The 22,396-nt window shown below is 48.4% G+C and overlaps 1 protein-coding gene across 1 annotated transcript in view; it reads right to left on the reverse strand.

The window, feature by feature from the left end:
• The window catches only part of LOC138259999 (solute carrier family 22 member 6-A-like), a 697,494-nt gene that overhangs the window by 640,212 nt on the left and 34,886 nt on the right, over positions 1 to 22,396 (reverse strand). The window contains exon 2 of the mRNA XM_069208045.1: positions 9,003 to 9,106. Coding sequence (XP_069064146.1) covers positions 9,003 to 9,106 — 104 coding nt within the window. The remainder of the gene's footprint in view (positions 1 to 9,002; positions 9,107 to 22,396) is intronic.

The following is a 22,396-nucleotide window of genomic DNA, read 5'->3' on the forward strand; positions in this document are numbered from 1 at the left end:
TGTGGGGGTAGCCTGCCTCCTCTCTGCACCAGAAGCTCCGAAGAAATCTCCCGTGGGTCGACGGAATCGTCCCCCTGCAACCGCAGGCACCAAAAAGCTGCATCTCCGGTCTCTTGGGTCTCCTCTCAGCACGACGAGCGAGGTCCCTCGAATCCAGCGACACCGTCCAAGTGACCCCCACAGTCCAGTGACTCTTCAGCCCAAGTTTGGTGGAGGTAAGTCCTTGCCTCACCTCGCTGGGCTGCATTGCTGGGAACCGCGACTTTGCAAGCTTCTCCGGCCCCTGTGCACTTCCGGCGGAAATCCTTCGTGCACAGCCAAGCCTGGGTCCACGGCACTCTAACCTGCATTGCACGACTTTCTAAGTTGGTCTCCGGCGACGTGGGACTCCTTTGTGCAACTTCGGCAAGCACCGTTTCACGCATCCTCGTAGTGCCTGTTTCGGGCACTTCTCCGGGTGCTACCTGCTTCAGTGAGGGCTCCTTGTCTTGCTCGACGTCCCCTCTCTCTGCAGGTCCAATTTGCGACCTCCTGGTCCCTCCTGGGCCCCAGCAGCGTCCAAAAACGCCAAACGCACGATTTGCGTGTAGCAAGGCTTGTTGGCGTCCATCCGGCGGGAAAACACTTCTGCACGACTCTCCAAGGCGTGAGGGATCCATCCTCCAAAGGGGAAGTCTCTAGCCCTTGTCGTTCCTGCAGTATTCACAGTTCTTCAGCCTAGTAAGAGCTTCTTTGCACCAACCGCTGGCATTTCTTGGGCATCTGCCCATCTCCGAGCTGCTTGTGACTTTTGGACTTGGTCCCCTTGTTCCACAGGTACCTTCAGACAGGAATCCATCGTTGTTGCATTGCTGATTTGTGTTTTCCTTGCATTCTCCCTCTAACACGACTATTTTGTCCTTAGGGGAACTTTGGTGCACTTTGCACTCACTTTTCAGGGTCTTGGGGTGGGTTATTTTGCTAACTCTCACTATTTTCCAATAGTCCCAGCGACCCTCTACAAGGTCACATAGGTTTGGGGTCCATTCGTGGTTCGCATTCCACTTCTGGAGTATATGGTTTGTGTTGCCCCTATCCCTATGTTTCCCCATTGCATCCTATTGTAACTATACATTGTTTGCACTGTTTTCTAAGACTATATTGCATATTTTTGCTATTGTGTATATATATCTTGTGTATATTTCCTATCCTCTCACTGAGGGTACACTCTAAGATACTTTGGCATATTGTCATAAAAATAAAGTACCTTTATTTTTAGTATAACTGTGTATTGTGTTTTCTTATGATATTGTGCATATGACACTAAGTGGTACTGTAGTAGCTTCACACGTCTCCTAGTTCAGCCTAAGCTGCTCTGCTAAGCTACCATTATCTATCAGCCTAAGCTGCTAGACACCCTATACACTAATAAGGGATAACTGGGCCTGGTGCAAGGTGCAAGTACCCCTTGGTACTCACTACAAGCCAGTCCAGCCTCCTACACCATCTGCAACGCAGCTGATAAATTACGTGCCACCCTCTATGCAGCTGAAATCGACCCTCTGAGGCTGGAGAAACGACGCAACACCCACTTGCAGCTGCTGATAACGACAAAAACTCCAAGCAGCGCAGTTTTCTAAAACCGTTTGACCAGATTTCTCACGCATCGTCTCAGGGGTCAAACTCATCATGAACCTGTGTGGATCCGAGGTGCCTTGTCCAGAAATCGATGCATCGCACTCTTGTGAGGTATAAAAACGATGCAGGCACCTACCCATCTGGAGATGAAACAACGCACGGCCTCACTTGCGAGTAAGAAATTGTCGCCTCGCTGACTTTTCCGATGCACGCTTGCCCGTGCGGCGTTCTTTTTGATGCAAACCAGGTACTTTGTGTAAAATCAATGTTTCCATTGTTTTCTATGGAGTAAGACTTTTAAAATTTATATCTTGACTTGTGTATGTTGGATTTTTGTCATTTTGGTCTTGTTTGATTTAGATAAATATTGCCCTTTTTCTAAACTGGTGTGGTGTCCATTTTGTAGTGTTTTCACTGTATTACTGTGTGCGTTGGTATAAATACTTTAAATGTTGCTTCTGAGTTAAGCCTTTCTGCTCGTGCCAAGCTACCAAGGGGTTTAGCAGGTGTTAACCAGGTGTGTTTCTCCTTTACCCTGACTAGAGTGAGCATTCTTGCTTGGATGGGGGGAAACCTGACTGCCAACCAAAGACCCATTTCTAACAACTCAAAGTAGCATACAGGGATAAAGGGTCTTCTGCAGAGCATATCATGTAACATGAAGATAACAGATTTTTGTTTTATTTAGATTGGTATGTGGGTTACTGCTTTTTACACAGAGACCCTTTTGTTAATTGCAGTTGCATAGTAATCAAAGGTGGCTCCTCTGTTAAGGTGGAGCAGTGCCGCCCCACTGCTTTGTTGTAGGAAAGTACCATCTTGCCTGGCATGTTACCCCCATATTTCACTGTATATAGGTTGCTTTAGTCTATGTGTCACTGGGACGCTGCCAGGCAGGGTCCCAGTGCTGATAAGTATGTGCCCTGTATGTGTTCCCTGTGTGATGCCTAACTGTCTCACTGAGGCTCTGCTAACCAGAACCTCAGTGGTTATGCTCTCTCTGCTTTCCAGATTTGTCACTAACAGGCTAGTGACCAGTTTCACCAATTCATATTGGCATACTGGTACACCCATATAATTCCCTAGTATATGGTACTGAGGTACCCATGGTATTGGGGTTCCAGGAGATCCCTATGGGCTGCAGTATTTCTTTTGCCACCCATAGGGAGATCTGACAATTCTTACACAGGCCTGCCAGTGCAGCCTGAGTGAAATAACGTCCACGTTATTTCACAGCCATTTACCACTGCACTTAAGTAACTTATAAGTCACCTATATGCCTAACCTTCACCTTGTGAAGGTTGGGTGCAAAGTTCCTTAGTTTGTGGGCACCCTGGCACTAGCCAAGGTGCCCCCACATCGTTCAGGGCAAATTCCCCAGACTTTGTGAGTGCGAGGACACCATTACACACGTGCACTGTACATAGGTCACTACCTATGTACAGCGTCACAATGGTAACTCCGAACATGGCCATGTAACATGTCTAAGATCATGGAATTGTCACCCCAGTGCCATTCTGGCATTGGGGGGACAATTCCATGATCCCCCGGGTCTCTAGCACAGAACCCGGGTACTGCCAAACTGCCTTTCCAGGGTCTCCACTGCAGCTGCTGCTGCTGCCAACCCCTCAGACAGGTTTCTGCCCTCCTGGGGTCCAGGCAGCCCTGGCCCAGGAAGGCAGAATAAAGGACTTCCTCTGAAAGAGGGGGTAACACCCTCTCCCTTTGGAAATAGGTGTGATGGCTGGGGTGGAGTAGCCTCCCCCAGCCTCTGGAAATGCTTTGATGGGCACAGATGGTGCCCATCTCTGCATGAGCCAGTCTACACCGGTTCAGGGATCTCCCAGACCTGCTCTGGTGCGAAACTGGACAAAGGAAAGGGGAGTGACCACTCCCCTGACCTGCACCTCCGAGGGGAGGTGCCCAGAGCTCCTCCAGTGTGGCCCAGACCTCTGCCATCTTGGAAACAGAGGTGTTTGTGGCACACTGGACTGCTCTGAGTGGCCAGTGCCAGCAGGTGACGTCATAGGCTCCTTCTGATAGGCTCTTACCTCTCTTGGTAGCCAATCCTCCTTCCTAGGTAGCCTAACATCCGTTTATGGCTATTTAGGGTCTCTGCTTTGGGGATCTCACCAGATAACGAATGCAAGAGCTCACCAGAGTTCCTCTGCATCTCCCTCTTCACCTTCTGCCAAAGGATTGACCGCTGACTGCTCAGGACGCCTGCAAAACCGCAACAAAGTAGCAAGAGGACTACTAGCAACCTTGTATCGCTTCATCCTGCCGGCATTCTCAACTGTTTCCAGGTGGTGCATGCTCTGGGGGTAGCCTGCCTCCTTTCTGCACCAGGAGCTCTGAAGAAATCTCCCATGGATCAACAGAATCTTCCCCATGCAACCGCAGGCAACAAAAGACTGCATCACCAGTACTCTGGGTCCCCTCTCAGCACAACGAGCGTGGTCCCTGGAACTCAGCAACTCTGTCCAAGTGACTCCCACAGTCCAGTGACTCTTCAGTCCAAGTTTGGGGGAGGTAAGTCCTTGCCTCCCCACGCTAGACTGCATTGCTGGGTACAGCGTGATTTGCAGCTGCTCCGGCTCCTGTGCACTCTTCCAGGATTTCCTTCATGCACAGCCAAGCCTGGGTCCCTGACACTCTAACCTGCAGTGCACAACCTTCTGAGTTGTCCTCCGGCATCGTGGGACTCCCTTTTCTGACTTCAGGTGGACTCCGGTTAACTTTTCTTCTAAGTGCCTGTTCAGGTACTTCTGCGGGTGCTGCCTGCTTCTGTGAGGGCTCCCTGACTTGCTGGGCGCCCCTTCTGTCTCCTCATCCAAGTGGCGACATCCTGGGCCACAGCAGCATTCAAAAACCCTAACCATAACCCTTGCAGCTAGCAAGGCTTGTTTGCGGTCTTTCTGCGTGGGAGTACCTCTGCAAACTTCTTCACGACGTGGGACATCCATTCTCCAAAGGGGAAGTCCCTAGTCCTCTTCGTTCTTGCAGAACACCAAGCTTCTTCCAACAGGTGGCAGCTTCCTTGCACCCTCAGCTGGCATTTTCTGGGCTCCTGCCCACTCTCGACACTGTTGCAACTCTTGGACTTGGTCCCCTTGTCTTACAAGTACTCAGGTCCAGAAATCCACTGTTGTTGCATTGCTGGTGCTTGTTCTCCTTGCAGAATCCCCCTATCACGTCTTCTGTGCTCTCTGGGGGTAGTAGGTGCACTTTACACCTACTTTTCAGGGTCTTGGGGTGGGCTATTTTTCTAACCCTCACTGTTTTCTTACAGTCCCAGCGACCCTCTACAAGCTCACATAGGTTTGGGGTCCATTCGTGGTTCGCATTCCACTTTTGGAGTATATGGTTTGTGGTCCCTATGCCTATGTGCTCCTATTGCAATCTACTGTAACTCTACATTGCTTGCATTACTTCCTTTTGCTATTATCTGCATAATTTTTGTTTGTGTACATATATCTTGTGTATATAACTTATCCTCATACTGAGGGTACTCACTGAGATACTTTTGGCATATTGTCATAAAAATAAAGTACCTTTATTTTTAGTACTTCTGTGTATTGTGTTTATTTATGATATTGTGCATATGACACCAGTGGTATAGTAGGAGCTTTACATGTCTCCTAGTTCAGCCTAAGCTGCTTTGCCATAGCTACCTTCTATCAGCCTAAGCTGCTAGAAACACCTCTTCTACACTAATAAGGGATAACTGGACCTGGCACAAGGTGTAAGTACCTCTGGTACCCACTACAAGCCAGGCCAGCCTCCTACATTTGTGCATTGCAGAAAAAGTAAAAATAAAATGATAAAAATGAAATGTCATTATCGTTTTATTTTGCCTCGGGATCCAGGCTAGGGCAGGGAGGGGCTGGACTGGTTCGGTGGAGGAGTGGAATGAACATTATGGGGGTCATTCTGACCCTGGCGGTCACGAGAGCACCGCCAACAGGCTGGCGGTGCTCTCAAGGGCATTCTGACCGCGGCGGTTTGGCCGCGGTCAGAAAGGGAAAACCGGCGGTCTCCCGCCGGTTTTCCGCTGCCCTCAGGAATCCTCCATGGCGGCGCAGCTTGCTGCGCCGCCATGGGGATTCCAACACCCCATACCGCCATCCTGTTCCTGGCGGTTCGCCCGCCAGGAACAGGATGGCGGTATGGGGTGTCGTGGGGCCCCTGGGGGCCCCTGCAGTGCCCATGCCAATGGCATGGGCACTGCAGGGGCCCCCGTAAGAGGGCCCCACAAAGAATTTCAGTGTCTGCTTAGCAGACACTGAAATTCGCGACGGGTGCAACTGCACCCGTCGCACCTTCCCACTCCGCCGGCTCCATTCGGAGCCGGCTTCCTCGTGGGAAGGGGTTTCCCGCTGGGCTGGCGGGCGGCCTTCTGGCGGTCGCCCGCCAGCCCAGCGGGAAACACAGAATCACCGCGGCGGTCTTCGGACCGCGGAGCGGTGTTCTGGAGGGGGAACTCTGGCGGGCGGCCTCCGCCGCCCGCCAGAGTTAGAATGACCCCCTATGTGTGCATGATTTTTTGGCAGGCTGTGTTGGGCCAGCCTAAAGGTCATGCACACTTGGCACTTCTCCACCCAGCTGTATTGCACAGCCAGGAGAAGAACGTGCACAGGCTCCCACTCCCTGTCTGAGTGCTGAACCAGGCCGCTCAGGCCAATTGTGAAACTGCTGTCATACTGGTGACAACAGCGTTGAAATTTGCTTGGGGAGTCTGGGAACCTGTGTGTTTCCGTGCTGCAGGAAGTCAGGGAAGAGAAGAGGACAAAGGAGAGATGGAACTGTGTCTACCAACGGAAAAAAGGAGTGCCCCCCTTCTTGTCACTTCCATTGCATAGCAGTCGCCACTAATAGTAATCCCTCTAATACAACACAGTGAGCTATGAGTGATATGTGGCTCTTACACCTTGTAGCCCTCGCTGCCTTATGTAACATATCCTGTACATTGAATTACAGACTTGTATAATTTATTGTCAAAATATTGTGTACTTATTATGTAAAGCGCTCTGACACCCTGCATTCGGATGAATAGAGCTAGAAAAGAAATAAAAAATATTGGTAATAATTTTAAATAAATTGTTATTTTGTACTGGGACCAGGGCGGGTCCTCCACTATGGTGGAGAAGTGCCCCCTCAGCAGCAGCAGCTGTAAAACTTTTACAGTAAAAACATAATAAACTACATTTATTATGGTTTTACTGTAAATGGGGTGGGGCCATTGTGCGTGAGAGCACTCCCCCCTCAGTGTGCATGTATGTTTGGAAGGCCGTCTCGGGCTGGCCAAACATACATGCACCCTAGGCTCTCTCTAACCCAGCACTGTGTTGCTGGGTGGAGGAGAGAAGGCATAGACTCTCACTGTGCTTCGGAGCACCCTGGCTTGGTGCTCCGTCCAATCCTAACGCTGCTCTCATGGTGCCAGCAGCATGAAAGCAGCTTTAGGATTGGACACAGGGCAGGCTGGGAACCTGTGTCTGCAGTGGAGGACCGGAGCGGATCAGAGCGATGCAGCGGAAAGGTATGTTTTTTTTTTATTATTGTATAGTTTTTTTGTCTCCTCCCCTCCATACTCTGCCTCAACCCTTTTCCCTTCTGCAAGCTACAACTGACTGGGACAGAGTAACATCTGACATTCTTACAGTGCATCATATCTGTTAAATAGGGGATCTGAGGAAAGTCAAAATTGAGCCTCTCTTAAGCACCTGTGAAGTGCCAACAACCTGTGTGCTTTTGTTTCCTTTTTACTGCCTTTACATCTAGGTGTGAGGCTACAGGCAGCTCCCAGCTTGGATACTCGAACAAAAGGAGGACTAATAGCTTTGGTTATGGCCCAGCAAGAGGCTGAAATAACAGAGCCCTCTCCCTGCTTGCACGTTGCTGCTCAGAATGAAAGCAGACAACAAGCAGGCACTGCTGATTGTATCCTGATTTTTTAAAACTACGCCAGAGGAATTCAGCATATTATATAGTGGGGAAAACTTCTTGGTAGGGTGGACAGCATCCACCCTGTGAAAATAGTGGGCTGACACCATCCGTCCACGTGCACCCCTGACTTGCCCTAAAATGCAGGGCTCATTTATGCATTTGTGTGTGGGTCTGTGTGTGTGTATGTGTGTGAGAGACTAAAAAGTCCAGAGTAGTGAGTGAAAAGACAATGATTGACTAGAAGGAAATTAAATGCAAGACCTGCGCATGGAGAGACTTTAGAAAGAGTTGTCGAGAAAAAACACTTGAGAAACAAATATATATCAGGAGCGGCTGGCAGCGTTTTGTAGGGGCGGGGCTGTGCATGAGGGGGTAGTTTAAAAAAAACAACACCGCCACCACCACACCACTCCTCTGTTGCAGCTGCAGGCACAGGCTCCCAGCCTGCCCTGCGGCCAATCCAAACGCGGCATGACAGCAGCATTCGGATTCGCCGGAGAGCCCAGCTAGGGCGCTCCCAGACAGACTGGGAGCATGTGCTTGCTCTCTCCAGCCCGGCAACACAGTGCTGGGTTGGAGAGAGTAGGTGCCATGTGTGTATGGCCTGCCCAAGATGGCCGGCCAAACACACATGCGCACTATGGGGGAGTTCTGAGCGCTCCCTCTCAGCCCCCATCATAACCCCACGCCCGCCCCTTTTACTACAGGACAATAATAAACTGTTTATTATCATTTTATAGTAAAAGGTTTACAGTTGCTGCTGCTGGCAGGGGGACAATGCTCCTCCACTGTAGCAGAGGAGCCTCGTGTGTAAAGGAAGATTGCAGAAGAAAGGTGTGTGAAAGGAAAACTAGGACTTGTTATTTATTTGAAATTGAAAAAAACTCAGTGCTGACAAATTCTGGTCAACCCAGTAGATCTGACTTATTTTAGATATATGTGTTAATTTTCTTAAGATGTATTTGGAAGCGCTAACAGAAAACACGGGTGGAGGCACCCGACTGTTGTCTGATGTCAGACTTTGTCACCAGCTGTACCCTTTCCTGATGTGCTACAGCTTTGAGTTGTGGGGTTGCAAAATGGGAACAAGACCCTAATCCACATGGTTTTGCCACACCCATTTTTTAAATAGGGCTCCTGTCTCGTAAAGAATTCCTGGTTCCTCTGACTTGGTCATGCCTCTTTTAAAGATCCAACTTCCTCCGTTTTTATCCCACTTATAATACAAGCTCTATGATACTTCGAGATTGCTCATACGAGAATGAGAAATGTAGTGAGGCGGCAAGACAAGACAAGTTTCTATTTTGACTGATGGATTCCCATATCCTTTGACACCTGATTATGAGAGTATGGAGAAATGCCTTTCTGACTACAAATAAGTAATGGAAGGACAATAACATAGACTTTTCCATTTTTTGTAGTGTAGTAAAATGTACCTGTCTGATAATCCTCCAAACACTACTGCTCCCACCAGCACTCCCGACATATACACAGATTGCGCCATCTGTCGCATCCGGCGGGAATCGCACACCAAATCCCACTGTGAGAAGAGAGAGAAGAGAGTTCAAGCGAGACAAATCAGTATACAGTGGCATGATCACGCAGCCACCAAGGAGAGTTTTCTTCCTTGTATAAAGGCAGTCATCTCAAGTTGTGGCAGGCGGTTACTAAATGTTTAGCTTTGTTCACTCTCTTGAATTTTATATAGCTTCTTTAGGAAACCTATAGCGTTTGTATGTTATCATCTTAAGTCTATGATCTGTGTATAGTGCGGTCACAATGTGCAACTCGTCCCCATTAGAGAGAAGATTCATGACAACTTAAAGTATGTGGATCACCCACAGGTAGCCCTTTAATTCCAGTGAACACATTAAAACAACATGTAGCATATTAGCGTATGCCACTTGTAATCAATCAAACCAAAGACCCCCACAAGGGACAGCAGAATTCAATAGACAAACACTTAAGATATCAAAGAAATGAAAGATATGACTTCAAGCATTTTGCATATTGTTTACGAGGACAGCAGGCAGCAGATTGGTCACAGCACTCATGGAGACAGTCTCTTGCCCCTAAGGCTGCAGTGTGCATTGTGCTGGCAGGCCCCAATACGCACCACCACATGGGCATTTAAGTAAAGCAGCAGAGGACATCATCATAATACCACTGGCACAACAGCTTTTGGCATTCCTCCAATCCAGAAGGGTGCTCCCAGCAAATCCTAGGGCACCGCATAGCGCATCGGCCCCGCTGAGGTACCTGAACACAGGCGTAGCCCCCAAAGTTTCAACCAGGCATCTAGGGCAGGACAAGATAGTCCAGGTCCACCGGCAGGTCAGCCCCCCTCTCTCGCCAGCCTATTGCCCACACACTCACACCCCGCTCAGGGGTCTGTCCAGCTAAGAGTCCATATGTGGGGTATTCCCCGCTATTTTCAGCCCTGAGGGACGGGTGGGTGGGATCCGTTTGGTAGGCGTGACAACGGACACCTCTGGAGATCCAGTGGCAAGAAGGGCGAGGCCAGGGTTGAGCCCCGTTTAAGTATCTTCCCACGGCAGGTCCCCCTGCGCCTCTGGATGATGCGCTTCCTGTCCTGACCTTGTCTCCTCTTCGCTCCCCCTCCTCTGCCGGTCCTGCGATGGGCAAGGGGGAGGACTCCTGCCTATGGCGCAACTAAGGGTGCCTCTCCCCCAAGTACTGGGAGGGGGGTGCCTAGGAATATTACCTTAGGGCCCTATTCCAAGAGCGCTAGTAGTCTCAATTTTAGCTCAAAATCCCTGATTTAGACCAAAATAGCACTATAAGTTAATCTCTACAAGGAGTTCAAAATATGCCCAGAAACATGGGTCAGTATTTGTGGAAAATAACGGGAAACTGTTGCAGTAACAGCAGTTTTGCACGTTAGTGCCTATTTTGCATGTCAAAACGCATTACAACAGCACATCTGCAGGATTGGTGCAATGGTGCATTTTGAAGGCAATAAGGTGCTTGCAAAGTATTTGTAGGTCACACAGAGATTTGTGATGTATATTCCTGCCTTGACTTCCAGAGTATCGTTTGAAAGGACAGCAATATATAAATCTCTGTTTCTAAGACTGCCAAACAGTTGTACAACCACGTTTTGGTCATTTTGAAGCTTTGAGATCTTGTCAGTTGAAGAGATTCACATGAGGATTCTAACATAGTCTAGTTTGGGAGCTAATTAGGGTGCAGATCACTGCTGAGTGGAAGCTATTGGTACATAGGATTCTGCCAGTGGTGAAAGCTGGCTGCTTTGGTGTTGCATCTGACTTGCTAGTCTTTGATAGAGCCAGTGCCTCAATGCCGCCTCAGGATGTTGGCACACTTACCTAGGCTAGGAGAGTCGTTTGAAGCGGGAAAGTAGTGTGCGGTAAATGGTGAGGAGATGTTTGTGAGCTAATAAAGGGGCTGCAGGCTTTTGGTTGTAGAACTTTAGCCAGCATTGCCGGATCTATTTTAAAATAGTGTCGATGCAACTGAAAAAGCCAATAGAAGAAAGCATCACCATTGAGCAAGATTTAGGCATCATCAAATTCTGAGTGGAATTTGTGTCCAAGGTACCCAAGACTGTGCACTAAGGATGTGATTTAGCTGTTAAGCAGAATGGAGGAATATGGAAGCCCTAATTTGTCCACCAGTGACTTTAGAACTATTATTTGTAGTCATGCACTGGTGTGGAGAAAAGTAAAACAAGGACAAGAATGCAAAGTGATGTGAGATAAAACCCTGGAAAGCCTATTACCTGTGGGCTGTAAAGCAACCTGATACTCCCTACTCCAGAGTTACCGAAACGATGGGCATCAGTCATTCTGCAGGATGGAAATACTCCTGATTACGTGTTTTTGGCGAATAACGTGTTGAATTAGGTTCTATCACAAGGGCTTCGGTATGTTCTAGACATGCACTGTTAAGGCAAATCTTGTAATTCTGATGCGACCAGTAACCCCTGTTGCTCTCCCTTTCAGGATTACCAGGGTACTCATAACAAACCTTTATCCACGCACACAAAGCACTGCACAACACCGGACCCACCTACCTCAACAACCGACTCGGCTTCCACACCCCCACCCGAAGCCTCCGCTCAGCCAACCTCGCCACAGTCCCCTGCATACGAAAAACCACTGCCGGCGGCAGATCCTTCTCCTACCTCGCCGCCAAGACCTGGAACACCCTCCCCACCATCGTACGACAGACCCAGGACCTGCTGACATTCAGAGGACTCCTCAAGACCTGGCTCTTCGACCAAATGCAGTGATTGATTGATTGATTGATTTATGGAGTGGTTGAAAATGTAATTTCTTGACAAGAGACACTTCAAAGTTCTCTAAGGACAATTAGCAGCAGGGAACCCTACATAGATGTTGAGCTAGTTTTATATGATTACAGTTCAGGCTCTTCTGTAACCCTGCACTGTCTCTTTAATCCCAGTCATATTCGTTCACTCATTACCTTTTTGGCCACTAAGCCCCACAGTAGTAGTTTTTAATGAACAAATCTGAAAAGGATGAAAGGCCGAGTTCGTTTTGCCTAGACTTTGGAGTTGTGACATGCAAAACACAGCAGATGGTAACAGTGAAGATTAAATTGAGAGGCATCTTTCTAAGTTGTTCAGCAATGCCACCTTTTTTCATCTTCACTATTTCACTCTCAAATTTAGAGCTCTGCTATAGGCAGCTTTAGCTGTATGTTGACTAGATCTAAGGTTCCCAAAACAGATTTAGAGTGCATGAGGGTTCGCCCTCTTGAACATGATTGTATGACTTTGTTCTCTATCTCTTTTGTCTGTTCTTGATTTGATGGATTTTCTCCATAATTTTGTGTTTGTCCCATCCGGAAGCGTTTTGGTCTCCTGACTGGACGAAGTGTATCCTTGCATTGTATCCTTGTGAGGACTCGGTTTTTATTTAATTTGCTAATGACCACTTCTTGGGAATGCATGTGTTTTCTTGTTTCCTCCCGTTGCTTTTGCCCCACCCTTAGTTGGTCTCCTTTAACTCTCCCTCTTCCTGATGTTTCTCTTCCCTGAACCCAGCTGCTCCCTGTGTTACATCATATTTATTTATTCATTTATGTTCTGGTGGGGCATTCTCGTCTGTTTTTTTCGGGCACTTGTTTTCACTTTTTAAACATTTTAATTTGCCATTTGAACATAGCTCTCCACCATGTTAACACGATAAAAAATGTCTGGCATAGGTCATAACGCATACAAACGTACACATCACAACACAGTGCTTTGGCGGTCATATTGAAATGAGTTTACTTGAATAGAGAATCTATGTTAAGGTTGCCGGTAATGTGTGCACTTGCCTCTTGACCCATACGTTTGCATGCCAATGGTGAGAAGCACTGGCAAAGCCAGAAGACCAGCCTTTTGGAGCCTAGACGTATTAGCTATGCTAATACTTTTATAACATCCTCTTTGATATTTGTCAACCATATTGCAAAACATATTCCTTTCGAAGCCTGCCCCCTTACATTCTTTCCTACTACCACTGATGTTCTCTCAATCCACCTTTTTCACTAAATGTACTATTGCTTACCTTAAATTTTGGCATCACTTTGGCAAAAGTGTTATTAGGAATTACTGGACTTGTAATAACATTAATAATAAGTGCAGGGTTTTAAAAATATCCTTAGATGTCAGCCACCTGAACTGTTGAATGTCATTGTTGACAAATGTCAAGACTGCCTAATCTTTATTGCTCTGAATATGTCCTTCACTACTGGATAGATAAACATTTTTGGGTGGTGCTATTACATGTCATTGGTGGTTCGTATTGTAAATTACCTTTACCGCTTTATTATGAAAGCAGATTTGAGGGGGTGAAAATGTGATGCGAATATTTGTGCATACAGAAGCAGAAAGACGTCTTTAGAGGTATATTAGAAATTGAGTCTTTGGTTGGCAGTCCCTGTGCAAGCAAGGATCCTCACTCAAGTCAGGGTAAAGGAGACACCCTCAGTTAACCCCCACTCGCCCCCCTTGGTAGCTTGGCACGAGCAGGCAGGCTCATCTTTAGAAGCAATGTGTAAAGTATTTGTACCAACACACACAGAAACCCAGTGAAAACACTACAAAATGACACAAGGTTTAGAAAAATAGGGAATATTTATCTAAACAGAACAAGACCAAAGTGACAAAAATCCGACATACACAAGTCAAGTTCTGAACTTTATAAACAATAAAGGGGTCATTATGACCCCGGCAGTCGATGGTAATATGGAGGAAAGTACTGCCAACAGGCTGGCAGTACTTTCCTCCATATTATGACATTGGCTGAAGCCAAACCGCCAATGTACCACACCGACCGCCATGTCGGTAACGGCCCCCGGGCTGGAGACATCAATCTCCAGTCCGGCGGCCGTCACTTGCGCCATTGGTTTTCGTGGCTTCCTTACAGCCACGAAAGCCATGGCAGTAGGCACTATCAGTGACAGAGAATCCCTTCCCTGTCACTGATAGGGTTCTTCCCCGCCCCCTCCCCCTCCACAGGTTCCCCCCACCCCCCTTCCTCTCCAGACCCCCCCTTCATACACACCCCTCCCTTCACACATGCACACACGCATACACACACCCATCCCCACATTCATCCATGCATGCATACATCCATTCACACACACATCCACACACACTTACATACATACACGTAGACACGCACTCACACAACTCCACATACATGCACTCACACCCCCAAACATGCACACACATACAACATGCAACACACACACGCATGCACAGATATACACACACACACAGTAACACCCTCCACCCCTCTCCCCTGTCAGAGCACCCACTTACCTGTGTGCAGGGAGTCATCCGACAGGAGACGGGACAGGGCGCTGCTGCCAGCAGCAGCGTTTGCCAGCGGAACACGGCCAGGCCATATCATGTCTCATATTGCTAGGGTGCATTTCTGCAGTCTTCATCCAACCAGGGATTATTCTTTTGCACACTCTTCTGGGTTGGCAGGGCCTCCTGTCCTTCCTGGAACTTCCTTCAACTTCTGGACTTGGTCCCCTTCCTTTGCAGGTCTTTAGGTCCAGGAATCCAGCAGTTGTTGTTTGCAGACTTGGTTGGTTGCTGCAAAATCTCAATCATGCGGTGTAGTGCGTCCTAAGGAAACTTGCAGGACTTTACTCCTGCTTTGCTGGGCTCTAGAGTGGGGTAATGTACTTACCTTTACTGTATTCTTACTCTCCCAGCGATTCTGCACACACTACACTTGTCTAAGGTGGAATTTGTGATTTGCATTCCACTTTCTTAGTATATGGTTTGTGTTGCCCCAGACCTATTTTCTCCCATTGTATTCTATAGCATTTCCTATTGTTTGCATTGTTCTATGACTATTTACTTGTCTAAGTTTGGTGTCTAGTGTATATTTTGTGTTTAATACTTACCTCCAGAAGGAGTACTGTGTTACAAAAATAAATACCTTTATATTTGGTAACACTGAGTATTGTCTTTACTTGTGTATAAGTACTGTGTAACTATAAGTAGTATTGCATGAGCTTTGCATGTCCTCTAGTTCGGCCTAAGCTTCTCTGCTATATGTACCTCTATCAGCCTAAGCTGCTACAACACTACTACATTTCACGAATAAGGGACAACTGGAAATGGTATAAGATGTAAGTACCCACTACAAACCAGGCCAGCCTCCTACAACAGCCACAGAAACAACCTGGGAAGTTGAGGCAAAACGTTAGGGGAGACCATGCCAATCATGCAGAGTCTAGCAAGTGTCCCCTCCAGCTGAATATGGATAGCAACTACCCAACCTCATGGGAGTTCTTATGATAAGGCAGAAGAAACTGGACAAACCATCAGCATTGGCATGGTCGGTGCCAGGGCAGTGTTCCATCGTAAAGTCCGTTCCCTGTAGAGAGAAGGACCACCTGAACAATCTGGGATTTTCACCCCTCATCTGCATTAACCATTCGACGGGTCTGTGGTCTGTCTGAACCCGGAAATAAGTCCAAATCAAGTAGGGTCTTAGCTTCTTCAGTGCCCAGACCACAGCAAAAGCTTCACGCTCAATTGCACTCCACCTACGTTCCCAGGGAAGTAACCTCTTGCTAATGAAGGCCACAGGTTGATCTAGGCTCTCTTCATTAATCTGTGAGAGTTCTGCTCCAATACCATGCTCCGAGGCGTCTGTTTGCACAAAAAATTCCTTGGAATAGTCAGGTGTGGTGCACATGGCAGCCTTCAATGCATCAAAAAGCTGTCTGGCAATACTCAGTCCAGATCACAATTCTGGGCTGCTTTTTGGAAGTTAACTCAGTCAAGGGAGGAATAATTGTGCCATACCCCTTGACAAACCTCCTATAGTATTCACTGAGACCTAAAAAGGCTCTTACCTCAGTCTGGGTCTTGGGGAGGTCCCAAGCCAGAATGGTTTCAATTTTAGGCTGTAGGGGTGCTACCTGCCACTCTCCACTCCCACATACACCACAGAACCCTACCCTATTTGGCACTTGCTTGCCTTAATAGTGAGGCCTGTCTTCTGCAGGGCCTCCAACACTTTAGAGAGGTGTTGCAAGTGTTCCTCCAATGTAGAACTGAAGACAGCAATGCCATCCAGGTAGATGGCACTGAAATCATCCAGTCCAGCCAACACCTGGTTGACCAACCTCTGAAAGGTGGCATGGGCATTGTTCATCCCAAAGGGCATCACCCTAAACTGGTAGTACCCATCAGGTGTTGAGAATGCAGACCTCTCTTTAGCCCCCCCAGTTAGGGCAATCTGCCAATATCCAGAGGTAAGATCAAAGGTACTTAGGTATTTTGGCAGCTCTCAACCGGTCAATGGCTCATCAGCTCGGGAGATGGGGTGCGGGTCAGTCTTGGTGACCGCATTGAGTCCCCGGTAATCCATACAGAACCTGACTTCTGAATTGTAGGAAAGTACCATCTTGCCTGGCATGTTACCCCCATTTTGACTGTATGTATGTTTGTTTTTGCCTATGTGTCACTGGGATCCTGCTAGTCAGGACCCCAGTGCTCATAAAGTATGGCCTGTATGTGTTCCCTGTGTGGTGCCTAACTGTATCACTGATGCTCTGCTAACCAGAACCTCAGTGTTTATGCTCTCTCTGCTTTTATTGTCACTGCAGGCTAGTGACTAATTTTACCAATTCTCATTGGCACGCTGGAACACCCTTATTATTCCCTTGTACATGGTACCTAGGTACCCAGGGTATTGGGGTTCCAGGAGATCCCTATGGGCTGCAGCATTTCTTTTTCCACCCATAGGGAGCTCAGACAATTCTTACACAAGACTGCCACTGCAGCCTGAGTGAAATAACGTCCACGTTATTTCACAGACATTTTACCCTGCCTTTAAGTAACTTATAAGTCACCTATATGTCTAACCCTCACTTGGTGAAGGTTAGGTGCAAAGTTACTTAGTGTGTGGGCACCCTGGCACGAGCCAAGGTGCCCCCACATTGTTCAGGGTAAATTCCCTGGACTTTGTGAGTGCGGGGACACCATTAAACGCGTGCACTACATATAGGTCAATACCTATATGTAGCGTCACAATGGTAACTCCGAACATGGCCATGTAACATGTCTAGGATCATGGAATTGTCACCCCAGTACCATTCTGGTATTGGGGTGACAATTCCATGCATCCCCGGGTCTCCAGCATAGAACCCGGGTACTGCCAAACTAACTTTCCGGGGTCTCCACTGTAGCTACTGCTGCTGCCAACCCCTCAGACAGGTTTCTGCCCTCCTGAGGCCTGGGCAGGTCCTGGGAAGGCAGAACAAAGGATTTCCTCTGAGAGAGGGCGTTACACCCTCTCCCTTTGGAAATAGGTGTAACGGGCCTGGGAGGAGTAGCCTCTCCTGGCATCTGGAAATGCTTTGAAGGGCACAGATGGTGCCCTCTCTGCATAAGCCAGTCTACACCGGTTCAGGGACCCCCCCCCCAGCCCTGCTCTGGCGCAAAACTGGACAAAGGAAAGGGGAGTGAACATTCCCCTGACCAGCACCTCCCAGGGGAGGTGCCCAGAGCTTCTCCAGTGTGTCCCAGACCTCTGCCATCTTGGATGCAGAGGTGTGAGGACACAATGGACAGCGCTGAGCGGCCAGTGCCAGCAGGTGACGTCAGAGACCCCTCCTGATAGGTGCCTGCCTTTCTCAGTAGCCAATCCTCCCCTGTGGGCTAATTAGGGTCTCTCCTGTGGGCATCTCACCAGATAACGTATGCAAGAGCTCACCAGAGTTCCTCTGCACTTCCCTCTTCAACTTCTGCCAAGGATCGACAGCTGACTGCTCCAGGACGCCTGCATAACCGCAACAAAGTAGCAAAAAGACTACCAGCAACATTGTAGCGCCTCATCCTGCTGGCTTTCTCAACTGTTTCCTGGTGGTGCATGCTCTGAGGGCTGTCTGCCTTCACCCTGCACTGGAAGACAAGAAGAAATCTCCCATGGGTCGACGGAATCTTCCCCCTGCTAACGCCGGCTCCAAACTTCTGCATCACCTGTCATCTGGGTACCCTCTCATCCTGACGAGCGTGGTCCCTGGAACACAGGAGCTGGGACCAAGTGTCTTCGACAGTCCAGTGGCCCTTCTGTCCAAATTTGGTGGAGGTAAGTCCTTGCCTCCCCACGCCAGACAGTAATCCTGTGTACTGCATGAACTGCAGCTTCTGTGCACTTTTGCAAGACTTCCTTCGTGCACAGCCTAGCCCAGGTCCCCAGCACTCCGTCCTGCATTGCCCAACTTGTTAAGTCGGACTCCAACGCGGTGGGACCCTCCTTTGTGACTCTAAGCCGACCGCTGTCCTCAATCTTCTAAGTGCCTTTTCAGGTGCTTCTGCGGGTGCTGCCTGCTTCTTCATGGGCTCTCCATGTTGCTGAGCGCCTCCTCTGTCTATTCCTCCAAGGGGCAACGTCCTGGTCCTTCCTGGGCCCTAGCAGCACCCGAAATCCTCAACCATGACTCTTGCAGCTAGCAAGGCTTGTTTGCAGTCTTTCTGCGTGGAAACAACTCTGCATCCTCCAGCATGCCGTTGGACATCTTCTGACCAATGGAGAAGTCCAAGGCACCTTCTGTTGTTGCAGAATCCTTGGATTCCTCCACCCGGAGGCAGCCCTTTTGCACCTTCATCCGGGGTTAAGTGGGCTCCTGCCCCCCCTGGACACTTGCGTGACTCTTGGACTTGGTCCCCTTCCTTTACAGGTCCTCAGGTCCAGTAATCCGTCTTCAGTGTTTTGCAGTCAGTTGTTGTCCTTGCAGAATCCCCTATCTCGACTTTACTGTCTTTCTGGGGTAGTAGGGTAACTTTACTCCTACTTTTCAGGGTCTTGGGGTGGGGTATCTTGAACACCTTTAGGCCCATATTTATACTTTTTGACTCAAAACTGCGCCGGCGCAGTTTTGCGTCAAAAATATTACCGCCGGCTAACGCCATTTTGGTGCGCCGTGCGGGCGTCATATTTATACTTTGACGCACGGCGGCGCAAACAACAGGTGGGAGTCATTATTTTTGACGCACAACGCGGCGTCAAGTCGTAAAGGAAGACGACGTTAACGCAGCGGAAATTACTGTGGGTCGATTTACGACACAGCAAACCGGAAATGCGCCGTTTTTTTTTACGCAATAGCGTAAAAAAAAAACAGCGAACACAGCCCTTTCAACAGAGGAGAGCCAAAATGGATCCCAGATGCCACTACAGACCCCAGGAAGATGACAGCAAACCAGGAACCAGCCAGGATGTCCCACACAAGAACCAGGACACTTTTAAGAAGAAAAGAAAGTGTTGCTTTAGTGCAGAGGAGCAGAAAATTCTGGTGAAAGAGGTGACGGAACACCAGCACCAACTGTTTGACACATCAAAGTTGCCAATCAGTAGGAGAGAGGCTATATGGCAACAAATTGTCGACAAGATTAACAGTGTGGCTGAAGTACGCAGGACAGTCATCGAGTGCAAGAAATGCTGGCATGACTGCAAGCACAGGACCAAGGAAAAGATAGCCAGGAACAGGAAGGCAGCACTGCAGACTGGAGGTGGGAGTCCAGCACACCAGGAGGCCCTGGACCACATAGAGGAGATGGTCGCAGCCGTCATCCCAGAGGAGATCGTCACAGGGATTCAAGGACAGGACAGCGCAGACTACCAGGAGACAACGCAAATGCAGGGTAAGTCGCATGGGGAATTAAAATGCACAGAATGTCAACTACAACCGGGGGGGATTCCGACCACTAAATGCATGGAAGTCATCTAATACATGGAGTGGCACGGGTAAAGGGGCACAGCAGGGGGGCATGGCCCGTTCTGAGGAGACCTGGGGCACACCATTTCACAACACCAACAACAGTCCCATGGGGGCATGCTGTCATGCCAACGATGGAGCAAAGGGAAAGCCACGCAAGGAGGGAAGGCCACTACGTCAAACTGACATCCCAGCACACGTCAGCCAACATACCCCCTACATTAACTAGGGCCCTATTAACAACCTCTAGCCATACCGACAACTGGAATGTAACTGCGACAACAGGTGCCACTACCACCTCTGCTCTGTGTGCAGCTCAATTAGCCAATGGCAGTAACCTCCACATGGATCATACACACCTAAATTAGGGGGTGAGGATGACAACTGCAACAATCCCCAGAAACAAGACAAAGGCCCCAGTACTCTCAAATGTCAATGCCCATAGTTGTCGCAAACATCAGCCAATGTAAACATCAATAGGAGCTACACAGCACTAAGGACACACCCATGCTGCATATGTCAGGGTCCATCCTGTGCCTGGGTAACAATGTAACATCCCAAATGTCATACTGCTCAGACAACAGCATTGAGGGGGGGACACATGGAACTGGTCACTGAAATATACCTGCACAGTCAGAGGAGGAAATAGGACACTGATTCGATTAGCAGGGCAATCCAGTGTAACACACATTCCCCAACATCAGCAGGACACATTACCAATGTCAACATCCATATCGGATCATAACCTTGCCATGCATAGGATATGCCACATGTCAATTACATTTAAGTGGATGTGAAAGATCAGAGATTGGGGCAGGTCCAGATTGTTAAGTGTGCTGCCAGGGCCATCAGAACACCCACAGCCAGTGAAAGGTTTCACCATAAGAATGGATGTACACGGAGGGTCGAGTAGGAAAAGAAGGTGGCAATTCAATATTTGGCATAAACCAACACCTAGAGGCAATGAGGCTGACAAGTCTGAAAACTCAATAACATACATGTGACACACAGGTGGGCCATAGGCCTGGAAGAATGCCCATCTGAAGGACTGGAGAAATTAACACAAAACAAGATCACAAAGTGAATTCATCAAAAGGCAGGCACGTCACATCTAAATTGCCACAACACAGACACACTAATTGTACCCTGTTTCATTGCAGAGGAAGATGGATCTCCTGCCGATATGCCTGTCCCAGATTTCCCTGATGATATGGATGACGAGCCTATAAACATTCCCCAGGAGACTATCCAAAAGGTCCTTGACACCCTCCAGACCCCACCTTCAGTCACAAGGGGGAGCACAGAAGATGCAGCCATCGCAGAAGATCCACTCACCACCCCAATTGTAAGACCTGCCAGCTCCAATACAGCTGAGGACTCAGACGACACTGGCACCAGCTTTGAGAGAACTGTAGTTGGAGTACAGCGGGAGCTGGCCAAGGACGTGCGGGTGGGGATGCAAACTATGGCAGCCAGCCTTGAGGGGATGCGTTCATGCATGATGTCATCTGCAGATCAGGCAGCAGCTATGCAAGCCCTAACATCCATACTGCAAGGACTACAAGAAACTGTCAATGAATTCACAACTGCAGTAAGGGAGTTGCCACAACACCTTGCACCCCAAACCTTCCACTGCATGCACGAATGCAATCATGACTCCCTCAGGGCCGACCTGGCTGCCTACCATCGTGATGGGGCTGCTATTCTCAAGAATCAGCAGACCCTCCTTGCTGCAGTACTGCCCTTAAGACCTTCACAGTGAGCAGCGACCGGGATGTCTGACTCCACGTCTTCTAACACTGAGGTGTGTGTTGCCCCTTCACAACCAACAACAACAAGGACAAAGCAGGCAACACACACATCAGAAGAAGAAGACATGGAACAGATCACATTCACAAGGAAAAGTACCCAGAAGCACTAGTCCCTGCCACATGGCCCACATTTACCAAGGTCCTGAGCATTGTAACTTGCCAGTCTTGCAACAACTTTACTCGAGCACAGTTCTGCAAACCACTGTATAACTTGTCACCCAGCCCAGTGATTATCTCTCTCCTACTCATTGCCAAATCCTGTCCCTCTGCACTGTCTGAAACATCAACCCCAGCATGTCAAAAGCATTTAAAATGTCACTATAATGGACTCACAATCATGGACAATGTACAGATAGCACTATAGCACGTTTCAATAAATAGCACTTACACAACAAATCTGTCTCTGTGTAATGTGACATATCAACTGTGAAGTAGATAACTGAAATGTGCCTACTGTCAAATTACGTAGCTTGTCAATACAACTGTCCTGATAATATGTAGTCAGAGAATTCTGCACAGTGCCCATGATTGCATCATACTCTGCCCTTCCTGAGGGACAAATCGGATGAAGTGAGAAACCATACACCACCATGCTGTGTTGGACAGAAGAATGCTTCCTCAGGGGATAACTAAGTCATCAAATAGTGGCCGCAAAATGTGGTAAACATGCAAAAATAACACAATAAACATGCCACACTAATCTAAGTAAACACAAAAAAACTGCACAAATGAAGGTGTCTGAGTTAACATACAAATAGGTAATCATGCCGAAC

The sequence above is a fragment of the Pleurodeles waltl genome, chromosome 9 (genome assembly GCF_031143425.1).
Source record: "Pleurodeles waltl isolate 20211129_DDA chromosome 9, aPleWal1.hap1.20221129, whole genome shotgun sequence".
Taxonomy (NCBI): domain Eukaryota; kingdom Metazoa; phylum Chordata; class Amphibia; order Caudata; family Salamandridae; genus Pleurodeles; species Pleurodeles waltl.